Below are 17,239 nucleotides of genomic sequence, written 5' to 3' on the forward strand. Positions count from 1 at the left end.
AATTCCCTGGCAAGCAGGCCATTAAGGTGACGCCAAACTTCTATCCCGCTATTCCTTTCTCCAGTGTTCCCTGGTTGCTGGGTGCTAAAATAAACCAATGCTCTGTTTGCCTAGTCCGCTAAGACAATACGGCCATCAAATATTTGTTAGCAAAACACACATGCCAACTCCCCCCCCCCGCCAAACTCAACATAATGTCAAGGTATAAATTCTGTCTCACATAACTAACTGAAATATTAGCCACGGACATTCATTACTAAGGGTTTTCTGCAAAAATAATCAAGGTAAGTCCTTTGGGGAGTTTTTAATAAGCATCTTTGCTTTAGATGTTAACATGTTGTCTGTATATTCCTTTAAATTTGTAGATTGAAATGAATTGATTTTTTGACACTTCTTCGCCAGCTCTTGACTTTGCTTAGGGTTAAAATGATGTCTTTACTGAATGTAAAATAAAATAGATGCATCTTAATTCTAGTAATTGCTGTGGATGATCTACACTACATACAGTCTTCAATCAAGATTTGATAAATAAAAAGCAGACTACTGATGATTATAATCACAATTCTCCACAATTTTTTACTTGTGACAGTAGGCTCAGCAAATTGACATTATTATTACTGTTACTACTATTATTATTATATCCACAACTCAGTTCTAGATACAATATTTTCAGAAAGCACGTATTATATTTTGGTGTGCTGTTTGGCTGATTTAGACACTGTCTATGTGAAGCTTCCATATTCTCCCACTATCTGAATGGGTTTTTTCTCTGGGACCTCCAATTCACATTTAATATACTGAAGACATGGATATTTGGCTGGTTAGAGAACTATAACTGATTCTAATGTAAGTGAACATGCGTGATGATAGATTGGGCATAAGAAAAGGACCAGAGCTGCCAGTACGGGGGGTGCAGCACACTTGCATTATGCACATTTACACGTATTTGCTTTGTAGATGCTTCCATCCAAAGAAACTTACAAGTGAGCATCAGTCTGGGAGGACTGTTTAGGAACAAGTGCTAGAGGAGAAAGATATAAAATTGACCATCACACATGAAGAGCTCAGAACAAAACACATGTGAGTTAAAATTCCTCGGTTACAGGAACCTAATAAATAGTTAGAGAGAAATTTACCAAACAAGAAAGCTTTCAGACACTTCTTATACACATTGAGGGAGCCTAATTTCAAATGGAGGTGGGCAACTTGTCCACCTGCTAGGAGTTACAGATGAAAAGAGTCTGGATTGGGATTTGATGCCACCAGATACTGACATGAGTGGATGAGAAACAGCGTAGTAGTTCACAAGTGTCTTTATACATATACTGTAGGTGGTGACCCATACTCTGTAGACAAGCATCAAGGATCTGAACTGAATACATGCAGGGAGCCAATGTAGTGGTCTGCAAAGAGGAGTGACATGTGCCCACTTCAGCTTGTTGAACATCAGATGTGCCGCTGCCTTTTGAACCATCTGCAGTGGCTTGGCGACACATCTCGGTACTCCTGCCAGCAGAGAGTTGCAGAAGTGCAGAGGTGACAAGACCAAAGCATGAAATTCAGAAGTACCTGTCAGCCAAAAGTCAATTCAGCAACAGATAAGCCATCTGAATGTTCAATTCATATTTACCATATAACAGTATAAAGCAGGGCCTGTAGAAAACAAATGAAACAAAAGTGTCACAGTCAGTCATGTATGGGATGTGAATTGCGCTTAATCTTTTAAGATTTATTTTTGCTGCTGACACATCTGAGTAGTTCACACACAATGTTAGGGTCTCTGAAGGTTATCATAACTGTGACTGGTATTTCTGAAGGCGGCATACAGTCCAGCCTGAAGTGGTTACTCTAAAAAAAAAAAAAAGGAAAACAGCTGGCACAAGAAATGCTGGCTATGCAAAAATAAAAATGTGCCCTCTTCACTTATGTCAGCTACATTCCAGCAGCCTCCCTGTTTGCTATAAATCATTTTATATTTCACTGATACTGCAGATATTGGACCACTGTCATTCTTATTTCTGCTGAGATTGAAGTCTGTATTTTAAATGTCTCCTGTAAACTGTTTGGGTAATAGTATTTTCATTTGAAGAAATATATATTCTTGTGGTTATACTAATTATGAAAGCCATACATAATCCCTTGATTATTCTGAATTGAGTTGCCATGCATCTTTATTTATCTGTTTTCTTTTACTCAGTGCCAAACAATCTTATTTTACTTTAATATACTGGTTGCTGCTGCCTTACTTTCTAGAGATAGTCATTTGATGTTTACATGTACTGTGCACATTTATGTTGTGACCACTAGGGGGCATTGCAGAACCCCAATCCCCAAACACAACCTCACAAGCACAAGTCTCAGGTTCAAAGAATAATTTATTTTAAGAAATACCTTCACGGGTCATTCACAAACACAAGCACAGGCACAATTCCTCCTTTCTTCTCTTCCTTTCCTTTCATTCCTCTAGATGAGTGTTGTCCAACTCCTCTCCTGACTCTGACTCCCTTGCACTGAACCAGAGCTGCTTTATCCAGAACAGGCACCCTGAGGTCCCATTAAGTAGGGAGCATTAATCCCTTCAATGCCCCTTAGTGGCACCCTTCAAATCCAACTGGGCTGACCCACAGGACTACAGTTCCCAACATGTCCGGCGGGTATCTGTTAAAGTACTTTAACCCAGGGATGCGGCCATTTGGCATTTTAGGGAAGTAAATAACCCAAGTAAGTTGCCTCCCCTGTCCCTCCATTGTACTGGCTGGTTAAGGATATTTCATCAAGTCCTTCTGGGATGCCAGCATATCCATTCCTGTCCATTTCTTGGCTTTCAGTAGGGACCACCCTACTTATTTGGTAGGATGGCCTCCCGTCCAGGTAAGGAGTCTTAAACCAACCAGGCCTGGAAGCCAGCCCATGCCTGCCATCCAGTACAATGTACGAGGTGAGGCACAACAAAAAAAAAAAAAACAGACTGGGCTTGGGGCTTTCCTGGAAAACCGTCTGGAGGTTGGCCAGATGTGAATCATAGAACTACAGTATATCCCCTCCTACACGTCCTCTCAAACCGCCGATCAGTTTGGTATGTCCTGTGATTAGCCCAGTAAGTATTTGCACAACAATCGCTACACAAGTTGCCGCGATAATGTCGGGTGAAAAAATTCGAACAGTGAATCAACATCAAATTTCTCGCGAATTTTCTTTTTCCGTAAAGCAGTTTTTGACTGACAAAAACATTCCTGTCCTCGATCATCCTCCCTATGCGCATGATTTAGCTACCTGTGATTTTTACTTGTTACCGAAAATCAGACCTGAAGGGAACACATTTTTCTTCAATGGAGGATGTGAACACACGTACGTATGGAGCAGTGCAGAGATCGGGAGGGAGAGTATGTAGAAGGTAACGATGTTTAGAATGCTGTAATTCATCAGTAAATATATTTTTTTTTTTTACCAATCCGGTTATTTTTGTTTCTCACCTCGTATAAATGGCACTCTTTCTATTACTGTACTAGATTTACTTTCCATTCTTATTCTTTTGGATCTGAGTGCAGCTTTTGACACTATTTCTCACCCCATTCTACTTAGTAGGTTAGTCTCAATCGGTCTCTCTCATACTCCTCTAGCCTGGTTCAAGTCATACTTGTCTGATCGTACTCAGTTTATTCAATTGAAATCATTCACTTCTCAGTCCTTTCCTCTGGTCACTGGCGTCCCCCAGGGATCTGTCCTGGGGCCCCTTCTTTTCATTATCTACCTTCTCCCGCTTGGATATATTTTTCGTAAATATAATATTCAGTTTCACTGTTATGCTGATGACACCCAGCTTTATCTGTCCACCAAACCTGATTCTGCTCTCCCCCCATCCTCCCTCACTCTCTGTTTAGCTGAACTAAATACATGGTTCTCTTCTAACTTTCTGAAACTCAACAGCATTAAATCAAAGCTTCTCCTGGTAGGCTCTAAATCAACATTATCCAGAACTAATAGTTTTTCTATTGCTATCAATAACTTGCCAGTCTCTGTTTCCCCATGTGTAAAAAGTTTGGGTGTCATCCTTGACAGTACTCTGTCTTTTAATTCACACATCAATAATGTCACTCGGTCTGCTTATTTTCAGTTGCGTAACATCAATCGTCTCCGTTCCTTTCTTACTCCACAGGCCACTGCCATTCTTGTTCACAGCCTTGTTACTTCTCGGCTTGACTATTGTAATTCACTTCTTTTTGGTCTTTCTCAAAATCAATTCATAAGCTTCAACGTGTTCAGAACTCTGCTGCCCGTATCATCACCAGGACCCCTTCTATTCACCACATCACCCTGTTCTCCAGCAGCTCCATTGGCTTCCGGTCAAATATCGCATTAATTTTAAAATACTTCTGTATACTTTTAAGGCTATTCATCATCTCTCTCCTCCATATCTCTCTGATTTGGTACAGATCATCATCCCATCTTGGTGTCTCAGATCCTCTTCTTCTCTTTCTCTCTCTGTCCCTGTCCCCCGTCTTGCCATTATGGGGAACAGGGCTTTCAATTGCTCTGCTCCTCGACTTTGGAATTCCCTACCTCCTGAAATAAGAAACATCACCTCTTTCTCTCTTTTTAAGTCTAGATTAAAAACTCACCTATTCAAAATAGCTTATCCCACATAACTTTCTCCATTTTCCTATCTTGGAACTGTTTTATGTTTTTGTGATCTTGTAAATTACCTGCTCTTTTGCCTGCTTTTTATTTTCTTACTTTTATTATTATTTTTTACTGTGTACAGTGTCCTTGAGTGTTTTGAAAGGCGCTTTCAAATAAAATGTATTATTATTATTATTATTATTATTATAAATTGATGCATGTGCTGACTTCATAAGAGTCCATTTCCCAGTCAGTTGGGATGACTGTTGACTCTTCCTATGAAGTCAGTAGACCAGGGATCTCAAACTCCAGTCCTGTAGGGCTGCAGTGGCTGCAGGTTTTCATTCTAACCCTTTTCTTAATTAGTGAGCTGTTTTTGCTACTAATTAACATCTTTTGAATTAATTTAAATTGACCTGCTCCTAAAGACTTAAACCCAATCATTGTTTCTTTTTCCTTAATTAGCAGCCAAACAATAATGAGATACAAAATGAGCCAAAACGTGACCAAAAAACTGCAACTATCATACAATATCTGAAAATAAAAAGGGTGGAGGTCTCAGGAATGTTGATTTGCTCAGGTCCCCAAAACATTTTAACAGTGTTCTTACAAAAGTAAAGAAAAAAATCAACAATTTTGAAAATGTATTCCATTGCACAATGAGAACAGCAACAAGCTACGGAATTAAAGAATGGGTTTAATTAACCACAAGACTCGGCGCCTAATTAAGCAACTGGTTGAAGTGAAATTGGTTGGAGTTTCAGAACCTGACTTAGTTGGTCTTCTGTTGGCTCACTCACTTCTCGTTTCATTTCTGTTTAAGAAAACAAAGGAAGCAATTCAGAGGAATGATATAGAAATTCCAGGGAACAAATCTTAAAAAAACAAGTCAATTAAAACTATTTTTCTTTTAATTAATTTTATTGCAATCCATACAAATCAATCAAGTTTTTACGAAAAGAAAAATTGAGTTAAGAACAATTCGATCCCCACCCCTGAGAGAGAGATCAAGCCAAATGGCGTGAAATTTAAGGCTTGTAAACATACCTAAATTAATAAATTCTCTGTGCTTTATGAGCTTATCTATATAATAAAAGCCGAGCGAGGTGTCCAGGTCCGGGTCCGCGTTCCTTTTGGCTGTATAGCCGCCCCGTAGAAAAGCCCCAGTCCATCCCCTCTCAGAATTCCTGCTTACCCCCCTCCGTTCTTTCCCCTTTGCTTTTATTTTTCCTGTTCCCGAAAATCTTTTCAAAGCAAAAGTAAAGAAATAGACAGAGCGTCACATTAACGTCTTCTCCCCTCTGCCTATTAAATAACCAATAAAATGAAATTAAAAAATCACGAAAGAAACAGAAACCACAACCTACCCTTATAGCGTCCACCGCGTTACAGCCAAACACGTAGTGTGTGCAGGTTATGAGGTGTGACGCTAATTAACGCCCGTACTAGATTATATTGTTGATATACTATTAACTATTTACAGGGATCAACTCTTTTGGGGAAGTTCATAACAAAAAAAAAAAAAAACAAATTTAATTTTAAATAACATGTGCACTTGAGTATTTCGAGCCCCGCGTCTGAGTCGGATGGTTCTCCTGGTCACCAATTCGTGTGTCTCACTATGCCCACTATGCCTTTCCGTCTTCAGCTACCCATGTGCACTTGTACGGAGGAGACCTTACAGAACAATGCCGAAACGAAACGCAACTAAACCTGCTGCTGCGAGAGAGGACACATTACAGCGTGATCACGAAGCAAAGAGGCAAAGGTGTGACGGTCGCTCGCAAGAAACGGACACTCAGCATTCACACAGATTAGCTCAACGACGCGTCTCTGCCGCACAACGAAAGGCAACTGAAACCCCTACAGAGGGAGAAGACAGATTACGCCGTGATCGCGAAAGAAAGAGGCAAAAGCGTGCCAATGAGACACCCGACGAGAGGTCCTTACGATTGAGTCATTCAACTGTGGTCATCCAACGTGCAGCGTAGCGCGCGCGCGCCAAGTTGCTAGTTTTAAAATATTACTGATTAGATCCTGCCATGTTTTGAAAAAAGTCGGATCCTCTAACTGAGTATTTGATTTTTTCCAATTTCAAATAGTATAACACATCGGTTTCCCTCTGACTTAAAAGAGGAGAGTTTTGGTTCTTCCAGTTTATCAGAATAAGTCTGCGTGCCAACAGTGTAGTGAATGCAATCACAATTTGTTTGTCTTTCTCCACTTTAAGCCCCTCTGGAAGAACCCCAAACACAGCTGTTAATGGGTTAGGAGGGATTGTGAGTCCAAGGCTGTCTGAGAGGTAATTAAAAATTTTTGTCCAGAATAATGTTCATTTGGTGCAGGCCCAGAACATGTGACCCAGTGAGGCTGAGGCTTGGTTGCAACGTTCGCAGGTTGGCTCTCGCCCTGGAAACATTTTGGAGAGTTTTAGTCGAGATAGATGTGCTCGATATATTATTTTTATTTGTATAATTGTATGCTTTGCACATATGGAGCTCGAGTGAATTCTCTGCATTGCTACTTTCCACTCCTTTTCTGATATATTAATTGAGAAATCTTTTTCCCAGTATCCTCTTGGATCTTTGAAAGGGAGGGATTGTAAAATGATTTTATATATTGTAGAGATGGAGTCTGACTCCTTGAGCTTGAGCAATATTTTTTCCAGCATGGATGAGGGTGCAAGATGAGGAAATTCTAGAAGGTTCTGTTTAACAAAGTTCCTGATTTGAAGATAGTGAAAGAAATGTGCGTAAAACTAATTCAAAGTAAGTTAATTAGCAGCAAAATTAGGTCACTAAGAAAAGGGTTAGAATGAAAACTTACAGCCACTGCAGCCCTCCAGGACTAGAGTTTGAAGTCCCTGCAGTAGACCAATTGAGAGAGTGTGGGAGGTCACGAGGTCGCTGAAAAGGGGTGAGTGGCACTCCTGATATCCCTGCAAAAAGTCTTGGTTCTTCCTATTTTGCTATATGGTTGCGAGACATGGAGGCTATCCAGTGACGAAGACTGTACTCCTTCAGTGCTGCGACTCTTTAGGGAATCCTTGGGTACCGCTGGTTTGACTTTGTGTTGCTCACGGAGTCCCAAATGAGCCACATTACCTGCATTGTGAAGGAGCGTCAGTTACAGCACTATGGCCATGTGGTGCGATTTCCCAAAGGGTGATCACAGCCTCATTGCTGAGGACCTGAGCAGCTGGACCAGGCCAAGAGGACGCCCACATAACACCTGGCTGCGGCAAATTGAGGGTCATTTCCGGGGGCTGGAACTGGACCATGTGTCTGCCTGGTGGTTGCCAACTGGAATCTTGAGCTGTTTCGTCATGTGGTGGGTGAGGCAATGCACTGTACCAGTGCATGCTCCTCAACCAGACCTGACCTGACCTGTATGTGCTGGGAGAATGACAGACAGTTGTGAAAGTTGTGATATTTCAGTTCTTAGACTAATCAATCAATCAATCAACATTTATTTATATAGCACATATTCATACAAAAAAATGTAGCTCAAAGTGCTTTACAAAATGAATAGAAAAATAGAAGACACAATAAAAAATAAACATAAGTCAACATTAATTAACATAGAATAAGAGTAAGGTCCGATGGCCAGGGTGGACAGAAAAAACAAAAAAAAACTCCAAAGGCTGGAGAAAAAAATAAATAAAATAAGACTAAGATATGAAAGGCCCTATATGATTGACAGATACAAATGAAAGGCATGATAAAATATCTCTTTTGTAGTGCTTTTCATATCTAACAATCTGTTATTATCAATAGATGGACAGATAACAGTCTCTCGCTTAAGCTTTAATAAAAGCAGATAGATGAGTTACTGTGATTTAATTTAAGATCTTTTGTAAAATAAGTTAATAATCAAATTCATGTTTCACAAAAAAAAACAAGATCTCAGCTTGGTTTTGCTCACAATCATACATTTAAAAAATGAAGAATCTCCATTTGCTAGTGTTAAGGAGAACAATAGTTAGGTTTTATAAATATGTCTGCTTACATGACTACAAGGCAATGAACAATTTTTAGAATAAATATTTTTTTCCCCCCAATACCTGTCCATTGTTTTTCTACTTAAATTTAGTTGGTTACAAGATCTGACAAGATTTGTTTTGATTTTAGTTGACATTTCAAGAAGGGTGGGCAGACTTTTTGATGCTGACATTTCTTTTTACTGTATAATTTACAGTAACATTCTCAAACCCACATTATCCAACTCAGGGTCATAGGGGGCGCAACCCTGGAATGGCGCAGGTCCATTACAGCACATAAAACATGCACACTCCCAATATTGCAGTTAGCCTAACATAGTGCTTCATAAAACCAAAAAAGCTATTGATGTTATTTTAATTTTTCTGTCACTGACTACATCTCTCTTGTGAAAAGGCACTATATAACGCCTGACCCGACACAGATTGGGCACGGGAGGCATGTGTAAAATAAAAGGATTTTTATTGTTCTTCAGCTGGAGGGCACGTCTTCCCGGTACTCCCCCCAGCCACAACACAGTCCCAAACACCAGTACAGCACAAGCACACTCTTCTCTGGCACCACCACTCCTCCCTCGCAACCTTGTCCTCCTCCACCCGACTCTGGCCCCTGAGTGGTGGTTGCTGGCTCCCTTTTATAGGTCACCTGAGATCACCAAGATCCGGCGGCACTTTCAGGTGTGATGAAGCTGTTGCCCACACGGGCTCAGGAGTCCCAAACACAGCACCCCCTGGCGGTACCTGCGGGACCCAACAGGGCTGCCCCCAACTCCAATTCCCAGGGAGCCCTGTGGGAAACCAAGGCACTACACCAACCCAGGGGGGCGGCCATCTAGCATCCAGGGGGAGGTATTGCACTGTCCAGGGCTGCTCCCCCTGAATACAGTGTGCAGGGGTGTCCCGGCTGGGCATGGACGCCAGGCGCCTGTCACACTCTTTATTATAAAAGGAAATCCTGGGATGAGACTTTTTCAAAGACTTAATTTCAAGTTCCACAAGACTAGACTTTTGCTAGCAGATTTTTTTCAAGTTCTGCACTCCTCTCAACCATATTCAACCACGCACACGGTCAAATCACCTCTCATTCATGTGAATGCTTTTGTCAGACACACTTCCTGCACTCTAAGCTCTTATAAATTTTTCCTCATTTTAAGTCGTTTATGAAAAGTCCTCTGTTTCATCCTTTAAAGAAGCTTTTCTGGACAGTATTGTTATACATACAATCTATTAGTTTCATTCGTAATAGTCCATTTCTGGACAATAATTCTACTGTATGCGTTCTAGATGAACCGTCAACGACTAAGCGAAGAAGAAAAGGCAGCGGTCAAAAAGAGTCCCAAAAGCACTTGAGAGAAAAGAATTCAAAAAAGAACAATAATCTAAGTACAAACAAGGAAGGTAATAATCAGCCTGGACCAAGTGGAAATGAAAATCTAGCAGGTCCAAGCGGGAACGGAAACAAAAGAGAAAGAGTAGAAGACAAAGTAGAGGTTCAAAAACACTGGCGTGATACACAAGCAGAGCAAGTTAGAGATTATGAAAGTACTAAAATTCGAAACTCTCACAAAACAGATAGTAAAGATCACATTAGCGTTAACAAACAGAAATTATTGTTCGGTGAAATAATGGAACAGCGAAAAGAGACTGAATATATGGACATAGGTAATATGACAGAAGTATGTAGATACTGCTCATCTTTAAAGTTTAAGTCGGAAACTTGTAGATCGTCTAATTCATGTTTCCATCAGGGAAAACTAGTGTTTCTTCCCAATGAAGAGGCGCATCCGCGAGAATTAAAAGATTTGTTGTTTGGCATATGTTTTTACTGAAGTGTTACAGTAAAAGTGTAAGTTTAAAAGGTATTTGCGTGTTAATTTCAAAGCCAAACAGAACAAAATCGTATAACTCAACAAATACCTCTAACGTGACATGAAACATAATTTTCTTTCAATTTATTAAGTTTTACTATTTTTAACTATGGTTATTTACTCGCTGTAACATAAAAAGTCGGTTTATTTATTACAGAGAAAGAAATGATATTCACTCACGGGCAGTTATATGTTGTGTTGTCAAGATGTATGTCCAAACACGGAATCAAAATTTAATGCGATATTGACGAAAAGTTAATTCCAAATAATGTTTTTACTGAAGTGTTACAGTAAAAGTTTAAGTTTAAAAAGTATTTGCGCGTTAATTTCAAAGCCAAAAAGAACGAAAACATATAACTCAACAAATACCTCTGACGCAACATGAAACATAAATTTCTTTCAATTTATTGTTTTACTATTTTTAACTATGGTTAATTACTCGCTGTAATGTAAAATAGTTCTATTATGCATATGTAACAGTTCCCTCGAAAATAACAATCACTTTAAATTGTACATCCGGTTAGCCATACCCGAGGGTTGGCAAACAAAGCAAGCAGGGGGCACAGCCATCTAGTTATATAGAAGAGAAAGAGACAGAGGAAAAACGGCTCAAAGCATACTGCTGAGATATTAACCAGAGTCAAAGGTGACTTTATTGTAGTATGTTTCAGTATGTTTCCCTTTGCTGTCAGTGATTTTCCTCCACAACCCAGACACATGCTACTATCCCATGACTCAGCGTCATTAGTCCAGGTCAGCATAAATGGCCATGCTTGTGCTCACCCCCTGACTCTGGACTAAACACCAGCTATCTAATAAAAGCTCACAAGTGACCGCATATTGCAAAGAACACTGAGAATGCTGCTTTTAAATAAAATAATCTTCGACTGATAAAATGCTTACATTTAATAACATCTTGGCTTGCCTTGCACAAAACAATACAGTGGATTTAGAAAGAATTCAGACCCCATCTCTTTCTGCACACTTTATTGTGTTGCAGATTTAACAGATAAATTTGCCATTCCTGCCCATCAATCTGAACTAAATAACCATAATGACAAAGTGAAAACATTACCAGAACGATTAGGAAATTTATTAAATGTCAAAAATTAAAATCTCTTGTTTTTATATCAGTATTCAGACCCTTCAATGTGCCACTCCAAACTATGCTCAGGCACATCCCGATTGCTTCAGTTTTCCTTAAGATGTGTCTAGAAATTGATTGGACTCTACCTGTTGTGACGGACAGTCGGGTCCCATGCCCGGCCGGGACGCCTCTGATGCATACGTCCCGGGGGAGCCATCATGGACTTTGCAATACCTCCCCCGGGGCGCTTGGGGGCAGTCTCCCTGGCAGTGGATTCCTCCTCAATCTCCCCCGTGGCTCCATGGGACATGGAGTCCACCACAGCAGCCCGGTTGGGAGATGGGGTGGCCGCTAGGGGGTGCTGCAGAGAGCCAGCCACCACACTGGACGGTTTATCAGCCCCACCCGGAGGTGCAATTAAGACCAGCTGGTCAGGCACCTGGATCACTTCCGGGTGGGGTATAAAAGGGCCTGCCTCCCAGCAATCGAGGCAAGAATCGGGAGGAAGAGGACGAGGTTGCCTGGGAGGAGTGGTGGAGCAGGAAACTGTGGGTTTGTGTTGGTTTCTTTGTGTGTTTGTGCTTTGGACTGTGTTGGGCCGGTGGGACACGGGGAAGACGTGTGCCCACGGCTGAAGAGGAAAAAATAAAAGACCTTGAGTGTGAACACGTGCCTCTGTGTATTCTGTGCCGGGTCGGGCGCTATAAAGCGCCTTGTTTACACTGTGAATAAAGACACACACTTGAGTATGGAAGATTCAACTACTCAATTCACACTGCATGTCAAGGCAAAAATTAAGCCGAGATGTCCAAGGAACTCTCTGTGGTAAGGCAAGGATCAGAGTAAGGGTTATGAAAAAACAATTCTAAAGCATTTTGTGTTTCTTGGATCACATAATTGTGAAAAAAAGAGGTATGGAACCACCAGGACTCTTCCTAATGTTGGCTTTCCAGTGAAACCAAGTAACTGGGCAAGAAGGGTGTTGGTCAGGGAGATGACAGAGAACTCAATGGTCACTCTAACAGAGCTTCAGAAGTCCACTGATGAGATGAAGGAACTTGTCAAAAAGGATGACCATCTCAGTAGCAGTCCATCATTCAGCCATTTATGTTAAGAGTGTCTAGATGGAAGTCATTCTTGAGTAAAAAGCATATGACTATATAAAGAACTCAGAGGCAAAAACTGAACTCTTTGGGCTAAACTCCGAGCACTCTGTCTGGCAAAGAACAACCACTGCTCATCACCTGTCTAATACCATCCCTACAGAGAAGTATGGTGCTGGTAACATCATGCTGTGTGGATGCTATTTAGTAGCAGTGAGAGGGAGACTGGTCAGAATTGAGGAAACAATGAGTGTGGCTTAATACAGAGAGTTCTTGAAGAAAACCTGCTCCAGAGTACACACAACCTCAAACTGGAGCAATGGTTCACTGTTTAGCATGACAATGACCTGAAGCATAAAGCTAAGACACTTGAATAGCTTCAGGACAAGTCTGTGATTGTCCTTGAATGGCCCAGCCAAATCTTTAGAATACAGGTGCCGGTCATAAAACTAGAATATCATGATAAAGTTGATTTATTTCAGTAATTCCATTCAAAAAGTGAAACTTGTATATTAGATTCATTCATTACACACAGACTGATGTATTTCAAATGTTTATTTCATTTAATTTTGATGATTATAACTGACAACTAATGAAAGTCCCAAATTCAGTATCTCGGGAAATTAGAATATCAATTAAGACCAATGCAAAAAAAGGATTTTTAGAAATGCTGGCCAACTGAAAGGTATGAACATGAAAAGTATGAGCACGTACAGCACTCAATATTTAGTTGGGGCTCCTTTGGCCTGGATTACTGCAGCAATGTGGCGTGGCATGGAGTTGATCAGTCTGTGGCACTGCTCAGGTGTTATGAGAGCCCATGTTGCTCTGATAGTGGCCTTCAGCTCTTCTGAATTGTTGGGTCTGGCGTATTGCATCTTCATCTTCACAATACCCCATAGATTTTCTATGGGGTTAAGGTCAGGTGAGTTTACTGCCCAATCAAGAACAGGGATACCATGGTCCTTAAACCAGGTACTGGTAGCTTTGGCACTGTGTGCAGGTGCCAGGTCCTGTTGGAAAACGAAATCTGCATCTCCATAAAGTTCATCAGCAGCAGGAAGCATGAAGTGCTCAAAAACTTCCTGGTAGACGGCTGCGTTGACCTTGGACCTCAGAAAACACAATGGACGAACACCAGCAGATGACATGGCACCCCAAACCATCACTGACTGTGGAAACTTTACACTGGACCTCAAGCAACGTGGATTCTGTGCCTCTCCTCTCTTCCTCCACACTCTGGGACCTTAATTTCCAAAGGAAATGCAAAATTTACTTTCATCAGAGAACATAACTTTGGACCACTCAGCAGCAGTTTTGTCTTTAGCCCAGGCAAAACGTTCTGCCGCTGTCTCCTGCTCAAGAGTGGCTTGACACAAGGAATGTGACAGCTGAAACCCATGTCTTGCATACGTCTGTGCGTGGTGGTTCTTGAAGCACTGACTCCAGCTGCAGTCCACTCTTTGTGAATGGGTTTTGTTTTACAATCTTCTCCAGGGTGCGGTTATCCCTATTGCTTGTACACTTTTTTCTACCACATCTTGTCCTTCCTTCGCCTCTCTATTAATGTGCTTGGACACAGAGCTCTGTGAACAGCCAGCCTCTTTAGCAATGACCTTTTGTGTCTTACCCTCCTTGTGCAAGGTGTCAATGGTCGTCTTTTGGACAACTGTCAAGTCAGCAGTCTTCCCCATGATTGTGTAGCCTACAGAACTAGACTGAGAGACCATTTAAAGGCTTTTGCAGGTGCTTTGAGTTAATTAGCTAATTAGAGTGTGGCACCAGGTGTCTTCAATATTGAACCTTTTATCAATATTCTAATTTTCCGAGATACTGAATTTGGGATTTTCATTAGTTGTCAGTTATAATCATCAAAATTAAAAGAAATAAACATTTGAAATATATCAGTCTGTGTGTAATGAATGAATCTAATATACAAGTTTCACTTTTCGAATGGAATTACTGAAATAAATCAACTTTGTCATGATATTCTAATTTTATGACTGGCACCTGTATTTGTGGAGAGATCTGAAGATATTATTCAATTTCTTAAAAATAAGCGTGCTGCAGTTATCTTGCTATAAACCTAGCAGCTGGAGACCCGAAAGAAAGGTCTGGTAAATAACGTAAGAGCCTTACCAAATTATTCAATTAATTGCTGGCATCACCGAAGGCAAAACAGATCATTATTTTACTAAGTTAAATCTCTCCTCACTTCCTACAACACCCATATTTTCTCCTTCAGAGAAAATTTAGAGACACCAGTTGACCCAATATTTACATCTTTGAGATGTTGGGAGAAAAAAAAACGAGTGCTGAAGAAAAACCCACTCACATACAGAGAGAACATTCAAACTCCCAGGGAAAGTGACTTGAGATTCAAGCTCCTGACTCCTGGATTTTTGAGGCAGCAGGACTAACCGTTATGACATCGGGCTGCACAAGAATGCATTTGAATATATTTTTTAATCTGTATTTGTAGGTTTATTATAAACAGAACTTCTTCTTCCTAATAGAATATTTCTTCTTTTCATAGAACTTTGGTGTTGACAGCATGGCAGCTGGAGTCATACGAAGCTTGAATGATTTCAGACTGATCTATTTTCAGCTCCCTTTGTGTACTTTTATTGAACCTCAAGATGACATGGATTTTCAGGATGCATCTACTGAAGAGGAAGAGGAAGAGGAAGAGGAGGAAGATGGGCAAGTGGAAGAAGCAGAATTTGGCACCGGAGACAATGCCCATAGCTCTGCTGGAGATAGCTGGACAGCGGCAGACGATGTTGGCCCAAGCAACGCTGAAATGACCTATCAGCTTTTGCATTTCATAGATCTCATTAACTGTGATATCCAGAGATACTTTGGTAAAAAAAGCAAGGAAGATGACCCGGATGCATGTGACATTTATGAAGACAGGTTTTTTTCTGGAAAATCAGCACGGGAGCAATACTATGCAGATCTGATCAAAATGGCACAATCCGGAGACCCTGAGGAAGAAGAAACCAATACTGCTATCACTCTACCACGGGAGGCCAGTTGTCACATTCTGAAGTCAGTTTGCAACAGGGACAGCATCCAGAAGCTGGGACCACTGGCAGAACTCTTCGAGTATGGCCTGCGGAGGTATGTCTGTCCAGGTGGTCTGGAGAATAAGAAAGGAGAAAGGAAATACCACCAGATCATTCCAATGTGCAAAAGGAGTCTACCTCCTTCCTTTTGGACTGAACCCTCTCCCAATTCTGTGTGTATGCTCCCCACAAGTAGCACCCCAGATTTTAGTGATCTCCTGGCAAATTGGACTTACGAAAGTAGCAACGACCTCCATGAGGTAAGCAGAAGCTCCTCAGAAGAAGCCAGACTAAAACAAGAAATGGGCCATTTTCATATGTGCAGTGAGATGTTGTCAGCAGGACATCAAAATCTTTGCTAACCATGGTTTTGCACTTTCCTTATTGGACCCCAGATAATTTGAACCTTTGAAAGGCCAGCTTTTACATTTAAATGATCAGTTAAAATATTAAATTCCTTTGACAATTCCACAAAAAATAATCAAACATTGGATCCAGATTTACATGAAGTAAGCAAAAGTTGTTTTATTTGCAGTCCAAAGCAGCAATTGGCCTCTTTGGTTGGAATGAACCCAGCAGCTGTCTCTGGGATACCCGGAAAAAAGCTCACATTGGACATGAGAAAGGCACCCAAGAAAGAGCACAAAGAGGACACCAGCATCAGTGGGAAAGACAGCGTCACTAAGTTTGGTGCAGGTCTGAAAAATTAAAATAAATAACACGTTTTCACTCAACACTGTGGTGCCTCCGTGACATAATGGATAACGCTGCGGTCAAAAGGATGTCAGCCAGATGTTATTTTGTCTCTGGATATTCCAGTTTTCTTGCCACATCCACAAGGTTGTGCAGGTTAGGGTTAATGATTGTGATTGTGTGTGTGAGGCATGAAATGAACTAGTACCCATTTTTAGTTTGTTAAAGACTTGCATCTAGTACTGCTGCATGTGTGTGACCACAAATTAGATTAGGCAGACTGGAGAACTTCATTTCTTTACAAAAAACAAAAATACAGCCTTGATCTTCTTGCTGCCTACCCATAAGATTAAATGGGATTAAAAGTAGGTAAATGGATAGCTACTCGCTGCCCTTTTAATACTCAAGTGCTCCTGTACAGTAAAACATCAGAAAACATTTTGATGATAGTCCATTTATCCCAACAAAGCTTACCAATCCTATCCTAATACTTCCTAATGTATGTACAACATTTACCCATAACAAGTTTCCACCTGTGTCCCCATGTTCTTGTTGAACTCATTATAAAGTAAGAGTATGGATCTGCTGTACTAATAATATTGAATAATTCACTTATGTCCCGTGTAGCCCAGGAATCAGCCTCATCACTATTCCCTGGATCTTGTCTGGTGCTGCTATGTCCTTTTTGTAGACCAAAACTGGGCCCAGTACTCCAGATGAGGCCTCACTAGTTTGTTGTTAAGTTTGAGCATAACCTCCTTGGACTTGTACTCCATACATCAAGATGCTATATAACCTGGCAT

General features: G+C 40.8%; 1 protein-coding gene across 1 annotated transcript; it reads left to right on the top strand.

Annotated features, from left to right (window-relative positions):
• The first annotated feature begins 243 nt into the window (after window positions 1-243).
• Window positions 244-17,062, top strand: LOC120542557 (protein PERCC1). The gene is made up of 2 exons (XM_039775089.1): window positions 244-284; window positions 15,212-17,062. The coding sequence occupies exon 2, from the start codon at window positions 15,230-15,232 to the stop codon at window positions 16,103-16,105; it is 876 nt and encodes a 291-aa protein (XP_039631023.1). The 5' UTR covers window positions 244-284; window positions 15,212-15,229; the 3' UTR covers window positions 16,106-17,062.
• The last annotated feature ends 177 nt before the right edge of the window (window positions 17,063-17,239 follow it).

This window comes from Polypterus senegalus, chromosome 13 (genome assembly GCF_016835505.1).
Source record: "Polypterus senegalus isolate Bchr_013 chromosome 13, ASM1683550v1, whole genome shotgun sequence".
NCBI lineage: Eukaryota > Metazoa > Chordata > Cladistia > Polypteriformes > Polypteridae > Polypterus > Polypterus senegalus.